Genomic DNA, 17,878 nt, shown 5'->3' with positions numbered 1-17,878 from the left:
TACAATAAATGCGTTGTCAAGCGGATATACGTAAATGCTTCGTTCCTCCCCGTGTACGATTCCCTTCGTGTTCAAAGACTATACGATTATATCGATTCTACTTTTCGAAGAACTAATTTTCATAGTACGACAATTTAGCCTAGTTTATGGAAATACAAAAGTGGCGATACAAAAGTAATAAGCAATCGTAATAAGTTTCGTGGCTCGATAACGAGGAAATATATATATATATATACATATAACTGGAGAGAACAATGCAAGAATTTAACAATCTTGATAAAAATGATCTACTTATATAACGAACACTCTACACTCTTTTTCTTTCTTTTTTCGACTATCTTCTATCGACAGACAATAATAACAATAAAACTATAGATCTAACGAGATAATTTATCACACAAGAAATTATCGCGCGTTGCTTTTTCCGTGTATAACTTTTCTTTTTTGTTACATCTAGTAGCACGAAAGAGCAAGTGCAAAACCTGCCCTCTCTTATCTTATCATCCTCCCCAGGGGGAAAAGAGGCGAGCCGTTTTTTCATCAGCGCACACACAATTTTCGGCTACATGCGTGTTCCACCACATCATGCCCAGAGGAGGGAACCGGTGTGCGTTTGAACCATGGCAAAGGGGGAGGGTACACACTCGTCTCATTCCCGGAATGCAAGGGGAGAGGACAAGCCCTCACCTTTGGCGGGCGCGGCTACCCTGTTCTGAACGGTCGACTGGATCGGGTGCTTGTCGTAGTTCGGATCCTCCACCTCCTGGCACCGATAGCTCAGGTTTCGCAGGATGCACACGCAGTTCTCCACGATCTTGTTCCCGATGTTCGATTTCTCGATGGCGGATCGGACCACGTAGAGGAGGGCGTCGACCAAACCGTCGCACTCGCGCAGCTTCTTCCTCGCGTATTCGCCGGCGCTCGACACGTTTCTCAACACGCCTGAAGCGTTTCTGAACACCGTCGACCAGCACGTCTCCCCGCTCGAGGAGCTCGGATCCCAGCCGCTGTGAGGGATTATTATGTTGTTCACCACCATCGTCACGCCGTCGTCGATGATGGATTTCTTCAGGTCCTGCAAGAAGGATCGATTAATTTCTTTCCTAGTTTTACTTGTCTAGTTACTAGTGAAGTAAGCCTATGGATGGAAACTTAACCTCTAATAAATTGGCTCGGCAAAGTATTCGTTTATGGATCTTATTAATTCACTGTCCGACAATTTTATAAATTCGTCGTTATTCTCAGTTCTATTCAAGTTTCCATTAGAGTTGTGACTGATCGATTGATTTTATCGATGCCATATTGATAGTTTTCGATATATCGATAATATCGTTGCAAGATATCGTTAATGGATACAAGTGACTGAAGTTCTTTTTCTTCTTATTTAAAGTTATTATTAGAATGTAAAAATATTATTTGTAGAAAGAATTGTTAGAAAGAATTCTACTTTCATCTGCTCGATATTATCGATACATCGAATTATCGACAACGTAACAATAGTATCGATGTACATATAACGTATATATCATTAATGGTAGAGTTCGACAGGCACAATTCTAACTTCTACGCGAACTATTTTCAATATTCTTTCTTGATTGTAAATTTTAATTTAAAAAGAAGTCACAAAATCACTGATATATAATACAGCACGGCAAAAATTACAAGTTGATTACAAGTGTGATTCGACAAGAGGTTAAACGAAATTTAGATCCGTAACGTAAATGATTCAACATAACCTATTACCACGCTCGTCCACGAGAAGATGACAAACGAAAAGAGAGAAACGAATAATAAGTAAGTAACTCTTGAAAACTACAAGAATAATTAATTTAGAGGATGTCAATAATTAATTTACAGGATGAATTTAATTCTTTTAAATCGCATTACAATGTGATTGTTCCAATCACGTTTATTCCTCTTCTTCGTCGAACGAAACGATTCGATCGAACGAAAACAAATAAATAAATACTTTTCCCGTCGCCATCTTCTGGAAAACTCCTCCTTCTCACCTCGCACGAGGATAAATTCCACAGGACCCCCGTAACCAGTTCCTTCACGTCGGCGTCAGACGTTCTGCGCAACAAATTGATCAACGCCGGGACGCCGCCCGCGTTCTTGATGGCCCTCTTGTTCTCGTCGTTCTGCCTCCCGTACGACAAGTTCCTCAACGCCCCGCACGCGTTCCTGTACACGTCGGGATTGTCGTGGTCGAGCAACTGCACCAACGGCGGTATACCACCTAAACTACGCGTCTTCTGCTTATTGGGATCGTCCATGTAGCACAGATGTTGCAGGTACGCGGCCGCGTTCGCCTTGATGATGTTGTTCGGGTTGCTGAGGAAGCCTATCACCTCCGACAGATTCGGGTCCCGCCATCTCATCGACTTTTGGTCGTCGTCCAGCGGGCTGGCCATCCCCGGCACCACCGGGTGGCGGGACTGCAACCGTTGCAGGTGGACCTCGTCGTCGAACATACCCGGTGGCACGCCCGAGGGGAGTGGAACCGGGTGGCCCTCGTCGTAGCCGGGCACGTCGCTGGGGACTGCGACCGGACCTACCCCGACACCGGGGCCGTATCCGACCGGTCCGTATGGGGACGGAGACACGTAACCGTAGGCCACTTTATTCTCGTCTGGAAACGAGCAAGAATATTCGGTTTCGGTTTTTCATCCGGACGAGAGGGCAAGAGTGCCCCTCTGTTTTGAACAGGTATTTGAACAAGTAATTGTAAATAAAGTAGTAGTCGAAACGCATAATTCACTCGCATTATCTGTTATTATAGTAAATGAAATGATGGAGCACGAATAGGGGGACAAATGAAACGCGATGAAAGTGACTAGAAAAGGGGAAGAGAAGAGGGGGGCAAAGATAGAGAGAGAGAGAGAGAGAGAGAGAGAGAGAGAGAGAATGTGTTAAATAAATTATTGATGTGACCCTACCATGAGGATGCTGAGAGGGTTCGCCAGAGTCATCCATATTCCAAGAGTTGCTGATTTGATCTAGAGAGAACACAAAATAACAAACGAATGTCAGGTATAGAGATAATTAAAGTGAATTATGCTCGTTGTGCCCTCCTGTGCACACGACCGGACAATTCCCCATGCTGGAACGTGATGATAGCTGAATATCTCGTTATGGAACTGTCTAGGCGCCTTCGTGTGAATTTGGACGTGGACAGACTGAACAACTATGAGAAGCAATGGGACAAAAAAAGGAGGGGGGAAAGCTAATCCTTCTAACCCGTTTCGAAGTTACCGAACGTACCATATTGATCTCCAGGACCACCAGGGCTAGGAGTAATACGATAATGATCTTGCAACGCGGGATTCAAACCTGGATCGATGTCGTTGTAACCTCCTTCCACGTACGGCGCCGCCTTGCGCAGGTATTCTTTAACAAACAAACATAAATAAATAAAAAAAAGAAACAAGTTTTTATTCCACGATAATTTTCAGAAATAATTTTCATTCGTTCCAACGACGACAAGATGGCGTCATGGAGGATATAAAAAAAAAAAAAAAAAAATAAACGCTCGCCTTACCATGCGGAGGCGAGGCACGACTGTGCTCCGAAGGACTGTGAGGACTGTGAGGGGAATGCGAGCGGGGCATGTAGATTCCATGAGGTCCTGGATACCCTGGTTGGGGCGGATAGCCGAGGTAGGGCTCGTAATGCTCGAAACCGACCATGTAAGAGTCGGCCGGGTATCGTCGGTCCGCGTGTTGATAGTCCTGGGACATCAACGGCACCGACATGTAGCTGACCGCGCCCGGATCCGGCTCCATGTGTGATACCTCGCGCACGACCTTCGAGACGTTTGTTACCTGAAATTATTTTTTAAGATAAGGTTGAATGGAAAGATAAGTAACGGCGTTATTCTTGAGGAAATAACGAGAAAATTAAGAACTATGTATTATTGATTAATTTTGATGTGAAACTTTTGAAAATTTCAGAATGAAGAACAAGTACGAGGCGGGAACAATTTGTTGAGAGTAAAAGGAAATCGCAGCAAATTAGAGCGTAGGTAAAACTGGAAACGGATCTCACTTGTTGAGTGGTTTGCTGCTTATGGCTCCGGATGAGTAATGGATCCTCCTGGACAGACAAATGAGACGAATGCAACGAATGGGTATCCGCCTGGCCGTTACTTCCGTGGTAATCTGCATCACTCTGTCCGCTGCAAAATGATCCGCAATAATGATCAATTAGAGATCCCATCGCGCCAACAATCGCCGATTTATTCGCTTAAGGTTCGATAGCTTACGTGTATTGCGGCATGTCGGGGCCCTTCTCCTGGAGAACGCGTCTGGAAAAAAAAAATACACATGGAACGAATCACTATTTGCTCTGATTTGTTATCCGCGTGGAGACGAGCCACCAAAACGAATATTAAGCAGCTAAAATAATTTCGATGGATAATTTTGAAAAAGAATAAAAGGGGGAAAAAAATTGATAGAGATATATATCAATACGTGCAATTGATAGACGAGATAAAAAAGAAATAAATAAATAAAGCGCACACCGAGCTGTAACAGTAATACAAAGTAATGAAAAAGTAAAAGGAACGAAGAACAAAGCGAAGCATTCAGATACGAATCTAACTACGTTAAACTACCTCGTATCCTCGTCACACATCACTCTCAACCATGCTAAATAATAAACGCGAAATGAGCACGAATGTTAGTGCGGCCGAAGTTACTCATTCTGACAACTCTTTTCGATGATCCATCTTTGAAAATTCGTTGGAATGCCTCGCGACATCTCGATGGACGAAATATCTATATCGAGAGAAATCTACAAGGTATGTATCTTTTAACAGTATCCAAATATTTTTTATTTTTTTTTTTTTTTTTATTTCCGATCAACTGATAAAGAAAGATTCCTTTAAAAAAAATCGAAGGATTAAGATCATTTGAGAGTTACGTAGAGATGATGAAGAAAACAATATAGGATCATTTGCAGATTATTTATAGATGACAGAGGATCAAGATTATTCGAAAATCGGTTGAATTAAAATATTATTTGTCGTTATGAAAAGAGATTTAAAAATGTGATGGATATTGTTAAAGCGTACATCCTATAGAGCACTTGGTATATTTGCACTTAAAGGAGGCATAAATCGTTTTTGTTTCGACGTTAAGCGGTCCATCGAGAATCTCGACGAATTCCGAATTTTCGATTCGAAGCTTCGCTTTTCCCAAAGGAAAAATAATTAATACACGAACAATGTTGATTCAACGATGAATAATAATGGAATCGGGTAATCGGTCGCGCTCGCGCGCTCAGAATGACTAACCTCGTCGATTAGGTCATGTTAGTCACCTCTGCGTGATCTCAGTGTGCGTTATGCTGTGCTCCTGTCTCTCGACGATTCGACGATTCACCAGCCTGGCATTAATAATTTCGCTCTGATTAATATACAGGTGCTGGGGCTACGTGCATCCTAGGGTGCGATCTATTTTCTAACATATCTTGTAACTGTCTTTTTCATTACTGGTGGTCGTGTGGCCGATTCCCGGGCCTCGTGTGTCAATTTTTTTTTTTCTTTTCGAGCATCGAGACTCCAAGAAAAACGGGGCGAACGACAGCGTAGATAGACGGAATAGATAGATAAATAGAATCTTTATTTCTTTTCTAGCCATTACCGAGAAAACGAGTTTCGCCAATTGGTCGATGTTACGTTTTTTGCAATAGCCGTGTAAAATAGAGAAAGAGAGATAAAGAAAGAGAGGGAAAAGCGGAGTTCACCGATGATTCTCCCTCATTGGAGAAGGAAGAAAAAAGAGTAATAGAGCGAAAGATAGAAAGAGAACGTATTAATCGTTTACGAGACTCTCCTCGACAGAGAACTCGAGTAGAGAAAGACACTTACAGACAGGAGTCAACCAGCTGATTATTTGACATACCAGCTGATTTTTCGTCTCTTGCCGCTCAGCAATCGATGACGTCCCCTGGAATCACATTAAAACGACAATTCTTGAGAAGATTATCGAGAGAGAGAATCTTTTGAAAAATAAATCGAGAAGATATTCGTGCGATACACAGCTCGGCTCTGATGAATCAACCGTCAACTGTTTACGACTACTCGAGCCTGTTAACGACCATCGTATTGATCGGTACATTAGCGGAGGAGCTCTAATTAGCAAGGCATACGCACTTGATACTTCTTTCGTGAGGACAAGTTGAGAGAAGTTTATTATCCATCCGGTTGAAAAAAACTTTCCACGATCTTGATCGGGCATTGTTGTCAACTTGAGAGAAAACTTTTTCTGAAGAAGTTTGAAAAAGAATTCTTGAATGAAAACAAGTAAAGAAAATATATATATATATATCGATAACTAAAGCTCGTTAGAACGATCGAATTGATTTAATCTCTTCTTTTTTTTCTCTCTCTTTTTTTTAAATTTATTCCCTTTTTTCACTTATCCTTAATTAATTTTATCACTTCAACGTAAAGCGCGTGCAGTTAACAGGTGAAGCGAGGGTATCACGCGAGCGTCGCGCGTAATCGCGGCATTAAAATATAAAACGAGCAGAAGAGTTTAATTAATTTGTCGCCTCACCACCCTTTTGTCGCGTGTTTCGATTGGCTGTTGCTCGGTATGCGTATTATACGCGTATATATATATATATATATATATATACGAGGAAAGTTTCGCTAACGAATTCACCTAACGCAACTACGACCTCAGAATTTCGTCAGAGGGCATACTAAAAGGATTCCAGCCAGTTCGGTGTCGTCGGCCAATTCTATTCGACTAACGAACTTCGTTTCCACGTTTATTGTTCTTTTTTTCGCACCCACGACGTAATCGCCTAGAGGTCTCTGCCATCTCTCTTCTCCTCTGGAAAAGAATCTTTCGAAAATGAATTATCGAAAGCGGAATGGTGGAACGAAAAATATTAATATTCAAGAAAAATCTTTTTATAAAAATTCCATGAAGATGAATCATCGTAAATATATGATATCGCGAGAAAATTTCGAAGAGAAATATATGCTGTTCAAAGTGTGCAAAATTTCTCAGAAATTTCCTCCCGATTGTATTTAATTGAGGGTTAGACTTTCATCGGTCCAAGTTGGCGCAACTTTACTCCGGTTAATTAAAGAAGACTACTGTTTAATAACCGGTTGTCAACCGGGTGGACGCCAATTTGGCCCACTTTTCACCGACTCCCCGCGAATAATATTCCTCGTCCTTCGAGGGATAGAGCCGTGAAAGGAGGGAACATTGTTCCCAGTTATTAAGGTATTAGGCGGTGGCACGTGGTCGGAAATTCAACGGAGAGGAGATAAAAAGATCGTGACAACGGCAAATACTGCCGTCCTACTGCCGTTCGCGAGGATAAGATGAAACGGGGGAATTTGTTTAAGGCCCTCCCCTTCTCCTCCTCCCCTTTCGACCTGGATTCGAATCGCAGGGAAATACATGTCGTACGTCTTTCCCTGTTTTCAATCAATATAATTATTAAATGGTCGATTTAATAAGGTATACGATAGATGAATATTCTTGCAATTCAAAAATTCAAAATACGACCAGATGCATTTATTATAATCTTCTTGCATTGCAAGTTAACAAATTGGAGACTCTCTCAGATTCTTGCTCATGATATTCAAATCAATTGTACGTTAAATTAGAAAATTTGAATTGAACGAGGAAACAATTCTTATTCTCTCTTTTCCTAATAATAAATTAGAGGCTCGACGAATCGGAAAGAAAGAGGGGAATCGTCCAAAATTTTCTCTCTCGGTTTTCCCCATTTTTTCGCCCGGCAACGACAAAGGGTAAACAAATCTCGTCCAAACACCGGAGCGTTCTTTCAACCTGCTTTCCCCGCCCATCCTCGCGTTGCATCCGAGAAATCGATTTCCCCGCGCAAGACGCGCTTCCCCGCAGGATCCCACGGGAGGATCTTCGGATCGTCGTTCGTGGAGGGAAGAAGCTTCGGGTAATTAAGAGGCTAATTGCCGCGCGCGGGTAACGAAGTGCGCGATTTCCGTTCCCCAAGACAGAGAATCGCCCATTCGACCGAAATTGCATCCTGTTAACGAGCCCTTTCTTTCTTTCTTCTTCTTCTTTTTTTTTTTTTTTTTTTTTTTTGATCCTTGAATAAAATTCCATCCTGACGATTGTTTATCCTTTTCTTCCGTTTCTTTTTTTTTTTTTCATTCTTGCGTGCGTATAAATAAAGGTTTGTTTGAAGGAAATTAGTTAGTGGGGATCGTGTTAGTGTTGGAGTTGTAAGGAGTTGATAGGATTTGTAAAGAAAGAGGAAGAACAGAATCTAATCTAGGTATTTTGTTTAAGTAGAATTACTACGATGGTATTTTAATTGTGAGCTCGTTGCTTGTAATTATTTGAATTATTGATCGAGAAAATAATAATATAATCGTGCTTATAATCTCGGAGAGTAATAAAATAATTTTGTTATATATTGTAATGATATAATATATATATATATTTTGTATAATATTGTAATAATATATATATTTTGATATACATATGTAATAATAAAAAGCTACGATTTTTTAAATAAAATCTAAAATTTTGAATTATCTCGATAAAAAGGAAAGTTCGATTTTTGAGGTTAGGTCTACAGACTTTGAATTATTTCGAAACGAAGGAATGGAAAATACGATTTTTGAGGTTAGATCTACAAACTTTGAATTATTTCGAAACGAAGGAATAGAAAATACAATTTTTGAGGTTAGGTCTATAGACTTTAAATTATTTCGAAACAAAAGAATGGAAAATATGATTTTTGAGGTTAGGTCTACAGACTTTGAATTATTTCGAAACGAAGGAATGGAAAATGTAATTTTTAAGGTTAGATCTACAAACTTTGAATTATTTCGGAACGAAGGAATGGAAAATATGATTTTTGAGATTAGGTCTATAGACTTTAAATTATTTCGAAACGAAGGAATAGAAAATACAATTTTTGAGGTTAGGTCTACAGACTTTAAATTACTTCGAAACAAAAGAATGGAAAATATGATTTTTGAGGTTAGGTCTACAGACTTTGAATTATTTCGAAACGAAGGAATGGAGAATACGATTTTTGAGATTAAATCTACAGAATTTTGAATTATTTCGAGACGAAGCAAAGCGTAATTTAAAATTCTAAAAGATGTAGATATATTTTTCGAAGTAGGTAATTCGTTTATCAGATTTAACCCAGAGACTCGAACTCATAAGTGGATCTATATGCTTCCTTCATTCGTTTCATTATTTTTCTTTTTTAAAATTAAATAAAAATAAAAATATCTCAGGTCTACTTGAAGAAATTGCTTTTGAATAATTTAGTGTTCACATTTTTTATCATAAAAAATAATTCTATCTATGTAATTTAAGATTGCAAACATAATAAACATTTGCAAATTTCTGAACAGAATGATTGTAAAAGGGTTTACAATTTTTTATCGTAAATGATTCGTGTATTGAAGGAATTGTATCTTTTGATTAATTCTCTTTATAATTACACTTTCTCCCCTCTCTGCCTCACTTTTTCTAAGAAACTTCCTGATCCTCTTTCGTTTTTCCTCAATTTTTAAGGTTTCCTTTGTATTATCTTTTCCAAATCTTTTTTTTTTTTTTTTTTTTTTTTTTTTTGAAAAAACAGAAGATTCTTTTTCCTCCATTATTTCGAGTTTCATCCCAATTTTTCATTTGTTCGCGCTGTTACTCCCCTCCCCCTCCCCCTCCCCCTCCCCTTTTGGAATCCAAAACAAGTTTTGATATTTTTATCCCAAGGCTCTCAAGATTCCCTCCATTTTCTCATTTTTTTTGGAGGGGGGAGGCGCCTGGTGAACCTTGCGCGATCCTTTCGCCTTAATTTCTCTAAAATTCTCTAAAAAGTGGACAACATCTCGAGAGAAGAAAGCCACCAAAAGAGAGGGGAGGAGAGGGGGAAGCTCTTCACCGCCGCTTCGGCGATAGCCCGAGTTTCCACCACCGAGCAATCCCAGAAACACTTGAGACTTGAATAGACGCGGAGGGGAGGGGCGGAGGAGGGGTGGGGGGAAATCCAATAGCCGTACACAGAGCTAGCTCGCTCGCTCGCTGTCCAATAGAATCTAGAAAAGTAGATCTAGTTTAGGCAGAGAGTCTCGAAAGAAGTTCGATTCGAGAAAAATTCAAAGCCAAGTCCAAACCCGTGGAAAGTTCGGTGGTTTTGCGTGGTTGGGTAGCCGTTGGAGGAAACTCTGTCGTAAATGGACTTATTTAGACAGTCTTTCTTTCCCCTTTTTTTTTCTCTCTCTTTACATTCCGATTTCACTTCACTGCTTTTCGATGATTCTGCAGATTCTTCGTATATAACGCTTTTGGAGGATCGACTCTAAAATATGAAGATTTGTTCGTCAACCAATCAAGAGATTCTTAATTTCAATTCTTAAATTCTTCGAGTAATGTCGAAGAGATAATTCGTTTGTCGACTCGATACGTTTGAAGAATAATATATATAATACAAATTTCGTTAAATTTTTTGCGTTTTAATAAAAGAGACAGAGAGAGAGAGAGAGAGAGAATTAGTTTTGTCCATTATGATCCTCGTAAATGATGGTAAACCTTAGGCAAACTTTTTGTCGCGTTAAATTAATTTTAATTATTCTCGAGTTCGACTATCCGTTCAAGGAATCGCTCTTGATTGGAAAAAGTTGAGAGAAATTCAAAGGGGACGATCGAAAATGAAAAAAGGGATGATTATCGATGAGGATAAATTTTTCGTGCCTTTCTTTTTTTTTTTTTTTTTTTTTTCCTCTCGAAAATTCGCCATCGCCACGAGTGAAAAGATGGCGATGGCGTCTTTGGGGGGGCAGACGCGTGTCAACAAGCCGGGATAAAACCACGCGTGCATTGTTCCCTCCTCCTCCTCCTCTCCCAGTGGAAAATTACGTATTCAAAGCAGGAATGTTAAACGCGTGCCCTGGAACGCACCAGCGCCCTCTACCTTTCTTTCATGCCCTCTCCCCCCCTCGATCGGTATTGTCGTGATCCTCGAATTTTTATTCCGTGCCGATGTATATATTTTATCTCTCTCTTTCTCTCTCGATTTTACGTAAAGTAAAGAAGAAAAATTTGATTTGAAAGAGTAAAAAAATTGTGTTTTAAATTTGGTGAAAAGGAAAGATTAAGAATTAAGTTTGGAAGTATCGCTTTGAAATCGTGATTGATCGATACGATTCATTTTCATCGAATTAATATAAAATCCTTGTGTGTGTGTATATATATATATATATATATATATATAGGAAGATTTCTATCTCTTAGCGAAGAAAAAAATTTTTACAAATTTTTAAAAATTTGGCACGATTTCATAATTCAATTTCGGAGATTTCGAGATTGATCGATACGATTTACTTTTCGAAAAAAATTAATATAAAATCCTTAAAAAGATTTCGATCTCCTAAGAAAAAAATTTTTAAAACACGAATGTAATAAAATTTTACAAACGATTTGAACATAATTAATTTAATTTCGGAGATTTCGAGATTGATCGACATGACGATTTATTTTTCGAATCGAATTAATTTAAAATTCTTAAAAAAAGATTTCGATCTCCTAACGAAAAAAAAAATTTTTACAACGCGAATGTAATAAAATTTTACAACGATTTCGAACGTAATTCGAAGATTTCGGAGATTTCGAGATTGATCGACACGATTTACTTTTCGAATTAATATAAAATCCTTACAGAAAGATTTCGATCTCCTAACGAAGAAAAAAATTTTTACAACACGAATGTAATAAAATTTTACGATTTCGAACATAATTCGAAGATTTCGGAGATTTCAAGATTGATCTACACGATTTACTTTTCGAATTAATATAAAATCCTTACAGAAAGATTTCGATCTCCTAACGAAGAAAAAAATTTTTACAACGCGAATGTAATAAAATTTTACAACGATTTCGAACGTAATTCGAAGATTTCGGAGATTTCGAGATTGATCGACATGACGATTTATTTTTCGAATCGAATTAATTTAAAATTCTTAAAAAAAGATTTCGATCTCCTAACGAAAAAAAAATTTTTTACAACGCGAATGTAATAAAATTTTACAACAATTTCGAACGTAATTCGAAGATTTCGGAGATTTCGAGATTGATCGACACGATTTATTTTTCGAATCGAATTAATTTAAAATTCTTAAAAAAAGATTTCGATCTCCTAACGAAGAAAAAATTTTTACAACGCGAATGTAATAAAATTTTACAACGATTTCGAACATAATTCGAAAACTTTGAAAATTTCGAGATTGATCGATTTATTTTTCGAATCGAATTAATATAAAATCCTTACAGGAAGATTTCGATCTCCTAGCGAAGAAAAAAATATTTACAACGATTTCGAACATTGTAATTCAATTTTAAAAGATTTCAAATTTCAATTTCAAATTTCAATTTTCGTCAATAATTTCTTAATTTCCGCTTTAACACTGGAATTGGACGTGTGCACGCGCGGAAAGGTTGCGTCGATGAAATATAGATGAATTTTGGAGGAGGTTACAAAGCGGGCAAATTTACGAAAATCCCGCCAACGGGTTTGTGTGTAAACGAACTTTCGAAAATTCCGCGGTCACCGCAAGGGAGAGGGAGAGGGAGAGGGAGGGGGAAGGGTGAAACAAGCCCCCGATATACCGAACCGCCGGGTCATAGATCAACGTCGACCGGAATCGCGTCCACTCTTTTTCACCCCTGGAATATCGAATAAATCCGGACACGGAAGGTAGGAAGGAAACTTCGAAACTATCTTTCCAGGGGGGGGGATGTATCGAAAAAGGGGTGAAAAATTTCATTCGAATCGATGACTCATCGATCCCCCTTAAAATAGAGAGAGAGGGGGGGAGAGAGAGCGTAAAAACTCGTCCACGAATTAGAAAAAGCTTGCAACGACATCTGTCGATTCTCTTATATATAATACAATATATAATATATTTATATATACGAATACTTTATATATACGAATTAATAAAATACGTCAATCGGTCAAAATAATATACGGATGATAACATAATTCGAAATTGTTCGAAAAAATGACGCTCGACTTCGTTCCTTTTTTTTTCGAATATACAAAATATTATCCTCTTATTTATTCCTATATTTAAAAAAAAAAATCGATTTGAAAAATATTTGAATTTTTCATATATATATATATATACATATATATATAACTCGTCAAACTTGGAACTATACGCGAGAGTGGTATTTTTTTTTTTTTTTTTTTTTACTGCTACTTCGCGAAAATTAAAGTAAAAAAAAAACGGAGTTGGAGTGTTCGAAACATCGCGGAATTATAAATATACACATACACACACACACACACATATATATATATATATATATATGTATATTCCTCGATGACTTTTTCGATACAAATGGCGGCCTAAAAGCTTCATCGAATGTATCCTCCATCCAACCACCGTCCACGGTGGTGGAAAAAGTTTTTCGCCTCGGTGTGGGGAATGTAGGGCAACGTCGCCCAAGGGCCAAGGCGTAACGGTGTCTGGCGTATTAGATTTTTTTTTTTTTTTTTTTTTTTACACGTCAGGACGGATTCACAGGTAGACCGAAGGAACCCCTTTACCGGGAGGATGAACGTCCCAGGAGGGACGTGTGCCTTGGCTGCCCTACAATCGCCACGGTGACACCACCCCCCCTCTCTCTCTTTTCGTAATTTCTCCGGGAATATACGGTTTTAATCACTTTTAATCACAAAGTGGATTCGTTCGCCCCCCCCCTCCCCTTTCGATAAGATAAGTGTTGGATAGAGAGGTGCCAAATCCTTCCCCATCCCCCCTCCCATTTTCCTAAATTTATTAAATCGTGAGAGGATCAAGTAGAAAAGAATTCCTCCTGTTTATTTGGAAATAATAATTTTCCAAATAAATATTCGTCCACCTCCCATTTTTTTAATCGAAAATATTAATATTCGTCCAAAATATTCGAATCCTTTCGTTCCAAAGGATGCAAAAATCCAGCTGCGCTTCGCATTTCCATGCACCGAACGCATGGAATCCTGCATCTCTTCATCCGAGTGACGTTAAAGGCCAAGTCCTTTTAGATAAGCGTGGAAATCCTGTTTCGATCGATGCTGGACAATTGCGTTGAAAAAAATTCGTTGTAAATCGCGTACACGGTCGTTTCGTTACAAAATTTATATAATAACAGAGTGATATTTTTGTATCTTTTTTTTTTTTTTTTTTTTTTTTCAGAATTGTAACAAGAATTATAAATATAAAATAGAATAAAAATAAAATTCGGCGAAATTGGCCACCTTTGAAGGTTCTTCCGGTGCAAGTGAACACACACACACACACACACACACACACACACACACACACACACACACACACACACACACACACACACAGAGAGAGAGAGAGAGAGAGAGAGAGAGAGAGAGAGAGAGAGAGAGAGAGAGAGAGAGAGAGAGAGAGAGTTCCGCGCTAATGAATATGCATACGTACGATAAACGGAAACGGGTTCCTGAAACGGGTGACTCCTCGCTTAAAACTGTTTAAAAAGCACCGCTGGTAACATCCGTTGATTGTCGTTGCGATACTCGATTGTTACTATATATATATATATATATAAACTGGGACAATTAAAATAAAATAGGAGAATTAATTCGATCGAGAAAGAAAAAAAAAAAGGGAGACTTTCAATTCCGTGAGAATTATTTCGTTGATTTTTACGTATCTCGATAAAAATCGAGGCAAAGGGGAAGAGATAGAGACGAGCGGACGACGAGACAAGATTTAGGGTAGATAATACGGGGGCAAACATAGAATTGTTTGTACAGGTGTCGATCCAACGGAGAATGCTTCAATAGTCTTCAACACGTATCGTTGCAACACTTTCGATAATCCTTCGAGAATAATTATTAAAAATTTCTCTTTTTTCTTCTCCCCTCCCCCTTTCTAATTATTATACAGAAGAATCGAATCCGAGATCAAGTTTTTCCGGGTTAATAAAATGGGGCGCGTCGAGTTTTAAATCGGTTTTCGCACGCCCGCGTTCCCATGCGAGATTAAACGGGAACTAATTAAAGCTGCGATCACTCCAAGGACACGCCCGAAATCCTCTTCCGCCCGGCAAAGACAAACGTTAAACTCTCCCTTCATCGAATAGCAATTTAATTCATTTTTCAAACGAACGCTCTTTTTCATATAACAATAACAACAATAACCATCTTCCTTCGAAATTTCAACTCGATCCAATATTGCAAGTATCATGAAATATCCACTATCTATCTGAATTGAAATAGATATTCTGAAAATGCAGGAATAATGCTGGGGGAGGGGGGGATTTATCTTGTATGCATGCACGTTTCGCATCGAATATCCATTATTCCCTGTGCTATCGATAATTAATTACGATGTAGACGTGTAATGTAGAGAAACCACTTGGTTTTTTAATAAAATTCTATCCAGGTATTTTTTTTTTTTTTTTTTTTACCTGGTAGCGCGAAAAAATTAACCTAATTTGCCCATCCCTTGTACAAGAGAAGATATTACCCTCCCCCGAGGCTCTAAGGGGGAAAAAGAGAGAAAATTTGTTCCGAGAATAAAAACTATTTCCTTCTTCTCTTTCTTCCTTCCTTCTCCTCCTCCTCCGTAGAATCTGTAATTTTTCTTCGTTTTCGCGTGACACGATTTAAACAGATTGATCTATTCCGATCAAACCAATATTTAAACACATCTCGTGTCTCTCGAGCGTCAGATTCACCCGCCCTCGGTCCCTCAAGATTAAACAATTAGCCGTAACTCTCGACCCAATTCACCGTCGACTCGTACCCCTTAAGCTCGAACCTTCTCGCTTTTCCAATCTCATTTTTCGAAGTATGGAGAATTAATATAGATAGGGATGGAAAGGGCGAACCGTGGAACTGACAGGATCGTATCCACGATCGAGACAGATATAGTAATTAACCAGAAAGATCGGTCGTGTCCTGTCGATATCCTTCAGGATTCACCAAGATTCTTCGTTTCGTTAAAGCGCAATTGATTCGAGGGTATCGAAAGTGGGTCGTATTCTGTGGGAAGAAAAACGACCAAGCAAATCGATCGAATAGTGTGGTTTGAACTCCGCACGGAAGACTATCGATCGAATGGAAAAATGGAAAATCTCGTTTCTCCGACAATCTTCTTCAATCATCCATACGTAAATTCTTCGTACAGGAGATATTCGTAGTGATAGTTGATTCTTCGTATACAATCGTATGATGGAGAAAATTTAATAGTTAAAGTCACTTGTATAAATTATTTCGATAATAAATTGTTGAAAACATAATAATAATCGGATCGATGTATAATAACTACGAATAAATGTTAATAAATGTTGTTTTTAACTTCGTTATTTTTCCAACGGGTTAATGCCCAACTCTTTAGTTCCTTTTTATGCCACCGACTTCATATGTCGTGCGAATCGTAAAGTTACTTCGTACACCGTTGATATCCATGCGTCAATGGACTTCGATATAATCGATATTATTACCTTACTATTACCGTTTTTTGTATAATAAAAATAATGGAACGCGTGCCACTTTATTCGCGCGAATAAAAAAGATAAAACGCACTTTTGCCATCCGCGTGAAAATATATATGAAGAAACGTCGCGTAGAAAGAATATTAGAACGCAGTTACCGTCGCGAAGCGTCTTACTCGCTTCGCAGTTACGGACGAAATGTTCCAAAACATCGTATACGGTATGTGTTTATACACACGGCGCAAAGGAGAAATTCCACGAAACGAACGTTTCGCGTTACGTCGAGTGACTCCCGAGTTTGTTTATTATGACGAGTTTATTAATCCTGTCCTCAAAACCTATACGATTATATATATATATATATATATATATAGCGAGCGTAAATTCGAATCGATCTTTATTTCAATCGCTCGTACAACATTCGCTCTCGCGTAAACTATATCGTATCGCGGAAATATATCTTCGTGGTTGGAAAGCGGTTAAACGACGGTTGGAAGATCAATTCTGAAGTGGTTCTCGTTCGAAAGCCCTCAAGCTTTCTCTTTCTAAAGAAGCTCGTTCCCTTTATTTATAGAAATAATCGAATCTTTACGAACCATAGTTTCGTGATGCATGTCCAAAATCTGGGAATAGGAAAATTAATCGATCAGACCTTGGAAATTACCCGACATTTGCACTTATATATATATATATATATATATATATATATATATATATATATATATATCTATGCAAGATTGTAAATTGGAGGCGCACGAGATTCGTGGGAGGAAGAATCGATGAGGAATGCGGGTGTCGGGTGTCGGTCTCGACAACGCGTTTATCGCCTCCCTTCGAGACAAGACTAAACAACTGTTTAGCTCGATAACTGGCTGGAATTTATCCGGAGCGTACACACCGCATTTGATTCGGAATGAACACGACGGAGGGGCTCGTCAGACATTGTGCAAACGCGTGTTAGATAGGGTGACAACGTGCAATTGATACTGTGCTTATATTGAACTTCCTTTCGAGCTTCTCCCGCGAGAGGGAACTCCCTCTCTCTCTCTCTCTCTCCCCATTCTCGCGCAACACGAAGATACTCATTTGATTTTTTTTTTCTCAATCAAACTTTTACTTTACACGGAACGAATGAGAGAAGCGATTATTATATCTTATTAATCATGATTTCAATGATTCAATACGCTATCTTTAACAATTCAAACTCCACTTGTTACATGCATTCCCATTCACGAACACTTATCCAACCGTGTTCTTCCCACACTTTCCTTTCTTCAAACCCTTCGTTAAACCCAATTACAGGGAAACGAGCATCACAATCCAACCATCGATCGCTCTCGTAAACCGTTCCATCGCCCACGAGAGAGAGAGAGAGAGAGAGAGAGAGA

The 17,878-nt window shown here is 38.7% G+C and overlaps 1 protein-coding gene and 1 long non-coding RNA gene across 8 annotated transcripts in view; one reads left to right on the top strand and one right to left on the bottom strand.

Annotated features, from left to right (window-relative positions):
* Positions 1-17,878, bottom strand: part of LOC122718151 (catenin delta-2) — a 46,261-nt gene that overhangs the window by 10,643 nt on the left and 17,740 nt on the right. Inside the window, exons 1-10 of one of the 7 annotated variants that reach the window (XM_043942927.1) lie at positions 6,158-8,446; positions 5,907-5,951; positions 5,323-5,388; positions 4,265-4,306; positions 4,048-4,177; positions 3,542-3,824; positions 3,265-3,390; positions 2,940-2,999; positions 2,010-2,632; positions 688-1,075 (exon numbers count right to left, since the gene is read on the bottom strand). In XM_043942927.1, the coding sequence (XP_043798862.1) occupies positions 688-1,075; positions 2,010-2,632; positions 2,940-2,999; positions 3,265-3,390; positions 3,542-3,824; positions 4,048-4,177; positions 4,265-4,306; positions 5,323-5,388; positions 5,907-5,951; positions 6,158-6,204 (1,810 nt within the window). In that variant the 5' untranslated portion in view covers positions 6,205-8,446. Of the gene's footprint in view, positions 1-687; positions 1,076-2,009; positions 2,633-2,939; positions 3,000-3,264; positions 3,391-3,541; positions 3,825-4,047; positions 4,307-5,322; positions 5,389-5,872; positions 5,953-6,157; positions 8,447-17,878 lie in introns of those variants that run through there. The other 6 variants (XM_043942928.1, XM_043942929.1, XM_043942930.1 and 3 more) reach the window with 6 other exon arrangements.
* LOC122718154 lies at positions 2,571-5,912 on the top strand. Its single transcript, XR_006347334.1, has 6 exons — positions 2,571-2,709; positions 2,783-3,033; positions 3,149-3,385; positions 3,456-3,659; positions 3,954-4,250; positions 5,639-5,912. It is a non-coding gene; the product is annotated as an uncharacterized LOC122718154 (long non-coding RNA).

The sequence above is a fragment of the Apis laboriosa genome, unplaced genomic scaffold (assembly GCF_014066325.1).
Source record: "Apis laboriosa isolate Shangri-la unplaced genomic scaffold, ASM1406632v1 scaffold5_cov152, whole genome shotgun sequence".
In the NCBI taxonomy this organism is placed as follows: domain Eukaryota; kingdom Metazoa; phylum Arthropoda; class Insecta; order Hymenoptera; family Apidae; genus Apis; species Apis laboriosa.
The sequence above is the reverse complement of the archived record's forward strand: the minus strand, read 5'-3'. Positions and strand labels throughout refer to the sequence as shown.